The sequence below is a fragment of the Eptesicus fuscus genome, chromosome 5 (assembly GCF_027574615.1).
Source record: "Eptesicus fuscus isolate TK198812 chromosome 5, DD_ASM_mEF_20220401, whole genome shotgun sequence".
In the NCBI taxonomy this organism is placed as follows: Eukaryota; Metazoa; Chordata; class Mammalia; order Chiroptera; family Vespertilionidae; genus Eptesicus; species Eptesicus fuscus.
This window is the reverse complement of record NC_072477.1, coordinates 32,771,585-32,783,936: the sequence shown is the minus strand read 5'-3', so window position 1 is coordinate 32,783,936 and position 12,352 is coordinate 32,771,585. Positions and strand designations below refer to the sequence as shown.

The 12,352-nt window shown below is 39.3% G+C and overlaps 1 protein-coding gene across 3 annotated transcripts in view; it reads left to right on the top strand.

Annotated features, from left to right (window-relative positions):
- Positions 1-11,754, top strand: part of SLC38A6 (solute carrier family 38 member 6) — a 61,915-nt gene extending 50,161 nt beyond the window's left edge. For all 3 annotated transcript variants that reach the window (XM_054716009.1, XM_028141627.2, XM_054716010.1), the window contains exons 11-16: positions 1,754-1,833; positions 2,182-2,282; positions 8,588-8,712; positions 9,883-10,027; positions 10,134-10,228; positions 10,403-11,754. In XM_054716009.1, coding sequence (XP_054571984.1) covers positions 1,754-1,833; positions 2,182-2,282; positions 8,588-8,712; positions 9,883-10,027; positions 10,134-10,228; positions 10,403-10,486 — 630 coding nt within the window. In that variant the 3' untranslated portion in view covers positions 10,487-11,754. The remainder of the gene's footprint in view (positions 1-1,753; positions 1,834-2,181; positions 2,283-8,587; positions 8,713-9,882; positions 10,028-10,133; positions 10,229-10,402) is intronic.
- The last annotated feature ends 598 nt before the right edge of the window (positions 11,755-12,352 follow it).

Here is a 12,352-nt window from a genome sequence, read left to right as displayed (position 1 = left end):
AGATTTGTGTAACAGGGTCTCTTAGGTCTTTGTACCTGTAACTAATTAATTTTCATGAAAGTGCTAAGTATAGGGTTGCCTACCAGAAGAATAATATTATTTAACACAGGGTGGCCTATTATGAAACAGCCACCTTTTTTTGGCATGCCTTTAAATGGAGCCTGTTTTAAATGGGCAACTGCCTAAAAGAACAGATTTACTAAATGTCTGGTCTGGCCAATAAGGTCCTCTGTGGATACAGACTTCCTGTTGCCCTCTGGACTTGTAAAGCTAAATAGCCAATTATATAAAAACCTCCTCCCTTGTGAGTAGAACCTTGGTCTGCAGCTAAACAGCCTCATCATTGGACCAGCAATTGAGCACTGCCAGTATGTCTTCTGGCAGACATTCCACAGTTCACATTTATGATGCCTTCAGTGGAGACTGGAAAACCAGGTCCCCTTGCCTTCCCTGAGAGCCCTCAGATACTGACAATGCCTGCAGGAGCCCTTGGCATCTACAGGGGAGACAGGGTGATCTCTAGCATTCTGGAAGAGCTTAATCTTCCCTGTGGCTTTAAGTGTTTTTATCTACACTTTTAGATTCTGCTAAATGCAGGTTCCAGATGCTAGAATCCCTCCACTCAGGTGCAACTCTGTCAGTGTACTATTTCAGTGCCGTAACTCCTCCATGCAGAACTTTCCCTTTTATCCACAGTTTTTACACGAGAAATGTCTCTCTGGCCCCCCAAGGGAGGTTACTACATCTTATGTGGTAAAGGCCTCGTGTGCCTTCAAGATCTAGGTAGGGTAATTGACAAGCCAGGAAATTGAGCAATATATGAAAGAGAATTTGTGAATTAAAGTCTCATTCCCCTAATCCAGTCTCAGGAAACACTACAGCTTTCCTTCCTCTCAATTCCCTTCAAATATTTGAGGAGGCATTATGTCCCAAGATAGGTCTTCAGTCATCTGGAACTTCTTTTGCTGAAGAGCCTGAAGTTAGTAAGGGGAAAATTATTTTAGAGTAGAGAAAAGAAAGTAAATCATCACCATCCATTTTGTAGAGACAGTATTTTCATTTAGTTGGTAACTTTTGTTTGCTTTGTAATGACCTCTGGCTCTTAAATATTCTACCTTTTTTAAAAAAGTTATGTTCGTGTATTCCAGTGGATCTCCAAAAATTTGCCTGTCTAGAGTAAATCATGTTCATTCCCATTGAAAGAGAACATAGGCAAAGATGCTAAGATGTGATTAATATTTGCAATATCCCTTAGATTAAATCGGTGATATTACCTTGGATTGAGTTGGTAAAAGCAGGTTCAAAAGCATTAACAATTATTTCTGCTTACCGAAGTAAGTTGTATTTAAATTTTCTAATGCATACATCAGAATTAAGATTATTTCTAAAATGTTATTATTTTGAATCTTAACCTAAATATTATTTATTCCACATAAGTTATTTTTATCTCACCCAAATAATATACGAGCAACAGCAGTTGTAGTAAAAGTAACATGGTATAGAAGCCAGCCAAGAAATATCTGGCTAGTACAGGCATTCCATCCACCAGAGAAAAGATTTGCTGATGACCGTGATTGTGTCTCTCTTAAAACAAAACAAAACAAAAAACACAATCTTATTTTATAGAGACAGTTTATGAAAAATGAAGTGAATGTAACCAAATTGATTTTTTTAAAGAACTAAGCTCATTGTCAAATGAAGTAGTGGTTTCAACAGCGTAGCATTTAGTAATTTTGTCTTTTTTTCTTTTCAGAGTGCTTATGCGATACCAACCATGGCTTTTTCATTTCTCTGCCATACCTCAGTATTGCCCATATACTGTGAACTTCAAAGGTACCATAGAATCCTGGATTATTTTAAACGTATTAAATATGACCTTTTTCTTCTAGGCCTTTCAGGTTGAATGACATTCTCCTTTATGAATTCTTTCCTCCCATCACTGGATTCTAAGTGTTAGTTTAAAACAAAATGAAACAACCGAGAGTTAGTTCTGTTTAAATTGAGGATGTTTCCTGGAAGCATAATCTTTGTGCGGTAATTTTAATTCAGGAATTCTGGTGTATAATCACTAATGAACTAGGTCTTGAATGATTAAGGAACCCTTTTGTTTAGCTTGGGAGATTTGTTTCTATAGATATAAATCATTTCACTGATTCTACTCTTGCCATTTTTGTCTTTTAGCCCTTCAAAGAAAAGAATGCAGAATGTAACCAATACTGCAATTGCTTTAAGTTTCCTCATTTATTTTATATCGGCACTCTTTGGGTACCTCACTTTTTATGGTAAGTATATAATTTAATTGTAGATGAAAAAATAGATTGTTCCCTCATTCAGCGGTCACCAACTGGTGGTCTGCGAGGTCCGAAAGGTTGGCGACCACTGGTTTAAAGGAACCTTTGGAGCAGTGGTCGCCAATGGGTGGTCCATGTACCACTGGTGGTCCATGAGGTCCAAAAGGTTGGTGACTGCTGCTCTAGTTGATCTCACACTTGAATCTGAACTTTGTTTCTGCCTTTCATTAGTAAACTAATTTGTTCAGGGTACCAGGATTCACTGCAATACTGTGGTGGCTCTCCGGGCCCTAAAGAATTGATTTTCTTTCTCTTATAAAGGATCAGGTTCAGGATTAATAACTTTACATGAAAATTTTCTTAAACACCTGAATAAAACCTCGGGATTAATGTCTTTCTACAAGAAAAAATGTACAATAATGATTTATTTAAAAAATATTTTAGAATCTTATTTTCAATACTTTAGACTTTAGTTCAGCAGTTTGGGAGAATCAGCCATTTTAACTGCGGAAGAACAAATTGAGAAGGGAAAGGGTTTTACACTGAACTATAGTTGTATGCTTACATGTCAGACATTTCTGCCTTCAGCCTCAATTCATAAGATTCAAGACATTCATAATTTTTTAAAAGGATTCTTTTAAATTCATAAATTAAAATTAAATGTTTCTTGTATTTATTTTTGAAAAATTGCCTGTTTTTTTTCTCTTCTGATAATAACCTCAGGAAAAAGTAAAACTTAAAAGTCTAGAATAAGATCTTAAAAACTGTAAGTTCTCTAATTTGCAAACATGCTTGTTTAATTTGCAAACAATCCCATTATAACAAACTACACTTAGTTTGTCAGACACTTCAGTACACTTGTCAGTTTATGAATGCTTTTATAACAACTCTCCAAGTAAATGGCTGTTATTACTTTGGTGATAGTTGGCTGTTATGACTCTGATTTCACAGTTGATAGCCTTGTGCACATGTTTCAGGTTTTAGCCATCCATGATGACTTGTAATGGGCCTTTGCTTATCTCTCAGAGTTTGTCCACATCTGACAAGTTTTTGGACAACATTTACTTGCATGGCTACCTTTCCTAAGCCCGGTGGAAAGAGTATGGATTTCTAAATCCAACAAATATGGTTTAAATGACCACTCTGCTCTAACTAGCTATGTGACCTTGAGCAGGGTACTTCATCTTACAGTATCTTATCTCCTAATCTGTTACAAGGGATAATTGCAAAGAGTTCCTGTTACCATGTCTGGCACACAGCAGTCTTCCACAAAGGGACGCTCCTGCTCATGGTGTGTTGATATCATTGCTAGTGTAATTATTGCATGATTACAGGTGCTCTGTTTTTCGACATGGTACTTCTTACTGTCTTTAATGACATTTAATTTAAATATGGTAGCTTTTCAGTATATGTTGTGAGTATTGTTTTGGAGTTTTCAGGGTGTGAGAAATTATAATTGCTCTATATAGTCCTTTCCTTGCTATCTCCATGTTATTTCAACAGTTGTAAAGGTCAGTCATTAATCTAAAGCTGCTCTTGCATTTTTGTACTGATGTAGATAAGCACTATTTCCAGCATGAGCATGGTACTCTGCTAGATACACCACAAAGAAAGATAAAACAGGCTGTTAAGCTTTTTGATCATTGCTAATGAAACAAAATTCTTGAAATACATAAGCTCTATTTTTGACGTGATTTGTTAATATATATATTAGAGGCCCGGTGCATGAAATTCGTGCGGGGGCGGGGAGGTGTCCCTCAGCCCAGCCTGCACCCTCTCCAATCTGGGACCCCTCGAGGGATTTCTGACTGCCCGTTTAGGCCCCGTCCCGGTAGGATGGGACCTAAATGGGCCGTCGGACATCCCTCTCACAATCCAGGACTGCTGGCTCCCAACTGTTCACTTGCCTGCCTTCCTGATTGCCCCTAACTACTTCTGCCTGCCAGCCTGATCACCCCTAACCACTCCCCTCCAGCCTGATTGATGCCTAACTGCTCCCCTGCCAGCCTGTTTGCCCCTAACTGCCCTCCCCTGCAGGCCTGGTCCCCCCCAATTGTTCTCCCCTGCAGGCCTGGGTCCCTCCCCCCCCCAACTGCCCTTCCCTGCAGGCCCGGTTGCCCCCAACTTCCCTCCTCTGCCAGCCTGGTCATCCCTAACTGCCCCCCCCCTGCAGGCTTGATCGCCCTCAACTGCCCTCCCTTGCAGGCCTGGTCCCTTCCAACTGCCCTCCCCTGCTGGCCATCTTGTGGCGGCCATCTTGTGTCCACATGGGGCAGCCATCTTTGACCACATGGGGACAGCCATCTTGTGTGTTGGAGTGATGGTCAATTTGCATATTACTCTTTTATTAGATAGGCTAGAGGCCTGGTGCACGGGTTGGTGCCAGCTGGTTTGCCCTAAAGGGTGTCCTGGATCAGGGTGGGAGTTCCCTTGGGGCGTGGGATGGCCTGGGAGAAGGGCCTGTGGTGGTTTGCAGGCTGGCCACGCCCCCCCTGGCGACCCAAGCGGAGGCCCTGGTATCTGGGATTTATTTATCTTCTATAATTGAAACTTTGTAGCCTTGAGCGGAGCCAAGCCTCCTGCTTGCTCTGTGGCCGCAGCCATCTTGGTTGGATTAATTTGCATACTCACTACTGATTGGCTGGTGGGCATGGCTTGTGGGTGTGGTGGAGTGGTGGTTAATTTGCATATTATTCTTTTATTAGATAGGATATACAGAAGAAAAAAAATATACACACACATACACATACACACACACACACACATACATACTAAAGGCCTGATGGATGAAATTTGTGCAAGAGTAGGCCTTCCTTCCCCCAGCTGCCGGCATCAGCTTCCCTCTGGCACCTGGGACCCAGGCTTCCCTCCGGCCGCTGGCAGGCACTCGGGACTTGGGCTTCCCTCGCAACTCCAACTTCGTCCGGAAGGTTGTCTGGAAGGACGTCTGGTCTAATTAGCATATTACGCTTTTATTATTATAGATATATTAATTGATTTCTGAGAGGGAGAGAGAGCTAGAGACATCAGTGATGAGAGAGAATCATTGATTGGGCACCTTCTGCACGCCCCCTACTGGGGATCGAGCCCGCAACCTGGGCATGTGCCCTTGACTGGAAGGAAGGAAGGAAGGAAGGAAGGAAGGAAGGAAGGAAGGAAGAAAGAAAGGAAGGAAGGAGTCCTAACCAGTTTGGCTGAAGGGTCACGGGTTCGATTCTGGTCAAGGGCATGTACCTTGGTTTTAGGCTCAATCCCCTGCCCTGGTCAGGATGCTTGCAGGAGGCAACCAATTGATGTGTCTCTCTCACATAGATGTTTCTCTCTGTCTCTTCCCCTCCCTTCCACTCTTTCTTAAAATCAATGGAAAAAATATATTTGGGTGAGGATTAACAAAAAGCGCGTGCGCGCGCGCACACACACACACACACACACACACACAATAAATAAAGAAAAGAAAAGAAAGAGAAATAAAGAAAAGTAATTTTTCCAAAGACAGAGGAAGATTCAGATACTGATTTGCTAGTCACTGTTTTGTTTGGGGGTTGTTAATCATAACCAGGGAAAATCTTGTATATTTCTATCTGGACAACAATAGCCTTCATTCTTATGGAAATAAATTGCTAATAGAGTCTGAGGCCTTAATCAAAAGGGCTTATCGCAAGTTAAAGCTTCAACTCATTTTATAGATGAGCATCTAAAGCCCAAAGAGGTGCCCTAACCGGTTTGGCTCAGTGGATAGTGTCAGCCTGCAGACTGAAAGGTCCCAGGTTTTATTCTGGTCAAGGGCATGTACCTTGGTTGTGGGTACATCCCCTGTAGGAGGTGTGCAGGAGGCAGCTGATCGATGTTTCTCTCTCATCGATGTTTCTAGCTCTATCCCTCTCCCTTCCTCTCTGTAAAAAATCAATAAAAATATATTTTAAAAATAAATAAATAAAGCCCAAAGAGGTGACCTGTCACGAGATTAGTGATTAGTGGCAGGCCTCCTGAATACTAATCCGTGGTCTTTCCGCTGCTCTGTAGTGATCTTTAGAAACTTCATACCAGTTTGACAGTGTGTATTCAACAGGACAGCCTCCTGACTTCAGTAGCATACACAACTCCCAGAGACCACCCCCCGTCCTTACTGAGATTTGTAGAGATTTGTCTGAATCCAGAGAAGCGTGTCATGCTCTATTCCTTACATATGGTAAGGCTCAGCTAAGAACACAGAACTGACTGGCCAGAGGAAAGGGTTTCATCCTCAGAAAGTAGAAAGTGGACATGTAACCACCATTTTGAATATATAATAAATCTAGTTCTTCAGGCTTCTGGAGCTGCTCGGGGTTCTGTCACAGCGCTCCCCAGGCTTAGTTAATATTTAAATTTTGTTAGATTAAAGTCCTATAAGTACGTACCTAGATTACTAATATTGGCTCTGATTGCAGATGTTAAGGCATTCTAAGTTGAGGTGGGGAAAGTGTCCCTTTTGTAAGCCAGGCCAGTGCCCAAATGTTGCAAAATAACCAGACCATGTAAAAAGTCTATGAGGTTGTTAAGCAATAAGTGTTAATAGCTCATTTTTATGATTCAGAAAGCGGGGGGGGGGGGGGGGGGCAGTTTGCCATATTTCTCTAAAACTCACAAGTATCTCACAGATTTGGGAATAGAATTCAGCTTTAATCTCCTATTTAGTCCATAGTTCCACCCTGCGTAAAGTACATCTTTGATAATTTAGACAATTAGTTCCTCTCCCCTTTCCATTATCACTAGTCTAGTCCAGTCCTCATTCCCTTTCAGTGATTATGACTGTTGCCTTCTGTTATCCCTGTTTCGGGTCTCTTTTTCTCCCAATCTGTCCTCCTGCTTAGTTCAGATCAAAATACACTATTCTTCATAAGTCATGGCATCTCTGTGTTCTAACAGAGTAAGCCCAAACCTTAAAGAAAGAGTTCCACTGCTGAGTCTTAAATGCGTTTCCAGCCTTACCACCCTCTGCTCTTGCACTGCAGCCCCCTCTATGTCAGACACGGTGCTCCTCTGGAATCTCAGTTTCTCAGCTGCCTATTCCCTCTGCTTCCTCAGGACTTCTGCTGTGCTGGTCCTTGCTCCGAGGATCTCTTCCCCACAACTTGAGTGTCACACACAAGCATGAACTCATTTAATGCTGTAACTCTACAGGTGAACATACCATTGTCTCCATTTTACAGATGTAAGAACCAAGGGACTCAAAAGTTAATTTGCTATTAAGTAGTGGGACTTGAACATTAGTCTGTGCGGTTCCAGATTTCAAGCCCCCCTCTACCATCCTGCCGCCCACTATATCATGGTGACTCTCCCCAAGCCTTCCCAGGTTTCTTTCTTGCTCATTCCAAGGCCATAGTTATCGTTCTCTGTTCAGAATCACCATAGCTGTTTGTTTGGACCTTCTTCTGTCACTTATGTGTGTATTTGTGCTTAGACACTATCATTTATGTGTGTGTATTCACCTTATCTGCCCTTTAAATTTTAAGATCCTTGAAAACGGAAGTGTGTTTGATTCGTCTCTTATTTCCTCCAAAGCACCTTTCCAAAACATATACGCTCAAATTAAAAAGCACTATTCTTTCATAAGTACAAATCGATCTTTCCCTACAAGGCAGTGATATGCAATGTTCTGAATACCCTCACTTGGATACACCTTGTCTGTCTTGGGGTGCGGAAAACGTGGGAGTGGAAGAACACCATGGAGCAAGGCATGGTTAGCATGTACAAATTCTGTCACTGACTACCACACTGGCTAGCTAAGTAAGCCAGTTCCCTAAAACTTTTATGAAAGATGATCTACAGATGAGATGTTGAGGAAGCTGGTAAGTTGCGCACAACTCAATGAGACTCTAGAAAAATTGGAAAAGGTATTGGTTTTGGTACAAAAAAAAAAAAAAAAGAAAGGTGTACAGCTGTGCCAGCCCTGCCCCGGTTATCACACGGACCAAATTCATGTGAAAGCACTTTACAAAGCAAACAACATAAATATTCAAAACCTTCAGACAGTGGGAAAGTTCTAACAAGATATTTTTATATATTTTTTATTGTCACAATTTAAGTTATGACTGTGCTGATTTCTAGTGTCATTAAAAGAAGAGGCTGTGGGCTTCAAGAAGATATTTAACTATTGTCTCTGTGTTTCATAGGAGAAAAAAAGGCCAGAGATGGGGTGGGGACTGGGAATCCAAAATCCGTTAAGATTCCTTTGTGCAAAGGAAAACAATTTTGATGTTATTGACATCTTAGTAGTTTTTATTGTAATCCTTAAAGTTATTTTTTAAAATTTACAGACAAAGTGGCGTCTGATATACTCCAAGATTATAGTCAATACTTGCCTCATGATGTTGTTGTCAGGACTGTGAAGTTATGCATACTGTTTGCTGTGCTTTTGACAGTCCCTCTAATCCACTTCCCTGTAAGTACTCTTCAAGGTTTTGTTGCTTGGTGTAGCAGCTCCCTAATGTGGCAACACTAATTCTTTGCAGACTAGAATGTTTGAATCACATCTAGTCTTGTATATCTTATTCATTTGTTAAGTAATTGATCAAAGACCTCATACTTGCGTATAACCCATGAATGCACAAAAATAACAGTGAGCCCCTAAGCTAATTTGTGCTTTTTGAGATTTAGTTTAGATTTATGCTTTCCCACAGCATTGTTTCCAATTTAGAGACTATAGTTCGTCTAAGGTTTTGGTGTGTGTTTTTTTTCCTTTTTAATTCTGTATTCTGTGTTTTTTTTCCAAAAGAATGCATGAAAAAGAAAAAGTCAAGTCAGCAAAAATAAGCTCCTTCTGGTTTATTGTAAATTATCTTCATGTAGACATTCTAGTTTAATCTAAGTCAAACTACTTTATTTGCTCTAGAATTATAGTTTAAGGGCAGAACAGATTTTCATTCTGCATTTAGTTGCCATACTTAAGAATCTTAAGAATTTTTGAGAAAAGGGAAACAAAGGCTTTGGGTGTAAATGCTTCTGCATGGAAGTCCTGAATTCCTAAACAGTGAGTTCCTTACGACCTGGGCCGTCAGGAGTTTTGCCCCCTCCCTGTGCAGGCTGCAGGGCCAGGAGTGCAGCAGGGGCTGTGTAAACATTTGTGGACGTGACCGCCTGCTGCCTGCCTTAACAGTGGGAAGTGTCATGAATTAGTTTTCATATTTACATGCTGTGAAACAGATAATATAAAATAAAATAGTGAATGGTGTTTCTTCCACATGGCATGATTTCTTTTCTCTTTTAAACCTTTTGTTCTTCTGTTGAAATTAATGAAAATGATTCTCCGAGATTTCTTCACACAGTGTTTATTGTTGATACTTTTGAAAATTATGCAACTTAAAGAAATTGTATGTGAACATTTTTTCAAGAATTAAAGCAAAGTAATTTTTATGAAGATCACACAGAAATATGTATTTCTTAGCTTGTGAATAATAAACACGATAATGGTTTATGTTATACTTTTGTAAACTAAATGGTGTCGAGGACAGGAATATCATGGTTACGGTACTGTACATATGTTTCCCCAGGCGAGTATTTTGGCTTTCACAGTTTCTCTTTGCTTAAATCTGTTTCTCTTTCTGTTATACAGGCAAGGAAAGCTTTAATGATGATGTTTTTCTCCAATTTTCCATTCTCATGGATTCACCATTTTTTGATCACGCTAGCACTCAATATTATCATTGTCTTACTTGCAATATATGTCCCTGACATTAAGAATGTATTTGGTGTAGTTGGTAAGTTTTATATTTCAAAAAGATCCACATAATAAAATGGGTAAACTTGTTATCTAGCCTAAAATCTGAGTCTGGCAATCATCCTCTCTTTTCCTCCCGCCTAAAGGTTCCAGCACATCCACATGTTTGATTTTTGTGTTCCCAGGACTGTTTTACCTTAAACTTAGCAGAGAGGATTTCCTCTCATGGAAAAAGCTTGGGGTAGGTTGGTTTTGTTTTGTTTCTTTTAAGAATCCTATTTTAAGAAATAATTTGTCATTTTCTAATTATTTTATCTACATAAAAAAATAATGTATTTTGAACTATAACATACATGATTGGGAAGGGTGGAGATTTAAAAAAAATACCCTAATTGTTTTTTTCTTTTTTCCACAGGCCTTTGTTTTGCTCATCTTTGGAATTTTGGTTGGGGCTTTTAGTTTAGCCCTCATCATTTTTAATTGGATTAATAATAAATGAAAGATAACTTTTCCCATTTCTTGTGAAGAATAATTTACCTCCATATGCAAAAAGGAACAATTCTGGAAGGCACCTTGGGTGAATGCTCTTTATATGGGTTAACATTTTTGTAAACATTATTAATAGAAAAGTGGAACAGCATGGGAGTGGGCAAGGGAAAGTGGGCTCAGCAGTTTTAATCAAAATAAGAAACAAACTCAGAATACTCTTAAATGTATTAGGTCAGTCTTTTCTTTGTCTCTTTGTGGGTCTGTTGCTTTTTTTAGATTAATAGACTTAATTTTTTAGGGTAGTTTTAATTTTCACAGAAATGTTGAGCAGAAAGAAGAGTCCCATATATGGCTTCACCCCCAAAACATCCATAGTTTCCCATATTATTAACATCTTGAATTAGTGTGGTATATTTATTATACTTGTTGAGCCAAATATTATTATTAACTTAAGTCCGTAGTTTACATTGGGGTTCACTCTTGATGTAAGCATTGACAATCACTAATCATTTTACTATCTTCATAAAAACTCTGAGCCTTTTCTAGCATGTCATATAGTTGGAATTAAATAGTATCTAACCTTTCAGACTGGCTTCTTTCACTGAGCAATATGCAATTAAGTTTACTACATGTCTTGTCATGGCTTAATAGCTCATTTATATACATCCATTGTATGGATGAACAACCACAGTTTTGTTTTCTGTTCACCTGTTGAAGGACCTCTTGGTTGCTTCCAAATTTTGGTGGTTTTGAATAAAACTGTGCAGGTTTTTGTGTGGACATAAGTTTTCAGCTTATTTGAGTTAATACCAAAGGACACAATTGCCACATCATGTGGTAAGAATATGTTTAGTCCTGTAAGCAGCTGCCAAACTGCCTTCCAAAGTGGCTGTAACATTTTTCATTCCCACCAGCAATGATTGAGAATTCCCGTTATTCTACATCCTCACCAACATTTTGTATTGACAGTGTTTTGTATTTTTACCATTCTCATGGGAGTGTTGTTGTTTCTCTGTTGTTTTAATTTGTATTTCCCTAATGACATATGATGTTGACCATCTTTTCATGTGCTTATTTGTCATCTGTGTATTTTCTTTGGTAAGGTTCAGATCTTATGCCTGTTTTTTAAATTAGGTTGTTTTCTCATTGTTGAGTTTTAAGCATTTGTATACTGGTTCTTTATCTGATATGTGTTTTGCAAAGATTTTCCCCAGTCTGTTTCTTTTTTCATTCTCTTTAACAGTGTATTTTACAGAGCAGAAGTGTTTAATGTTATTAAATATATTAAGTCAATCTTTTGTTTAGTTTTTAAAGAAATCAATGTGTTAAGCTTATATACAAAATTGAATCTTAGCTTGTGGGCTAATGTTGTCAACGTCAATCACCAATAACAAAACTGTGGGATTATTCCATTTGGTACTTTGCCCTGACTCCAAATCCTCTCCGAGAAACTTTTGTGATTTTTCTCTGTTGTGCATTATGAGATAGAACTGTGATGATCAGCTATGGACTTGAAAGTTCTCTGAGCTTTCTTGTTTGTCACTAAAACATGTGACTTTCTACTTGGCAATATGACAAATATTGATGCTTTATGTCATACTTTGTTTGGAGGTTATAAATCATTCCAGTCTCCCCAGTGATGTGGCTTGTTTCTGGTTGGAAACCAGAAGCTGGGTCTCTCCTGCCCGTGAGTATTCTATATAAAGGGCACCTTAGCAGCCTACCAAAGCCAGGGTGTATCAGTGAAAATGTAATCCCATCCCTGTGCACATGTAAAGTAGGGAATTACATGCAAAATGCCAATTTGCATGTATGGAAATCCACACTTTTGCAGGTGCCTCTTGCTTCCCACTTAGGAAATTGGCTGAAAAATTGA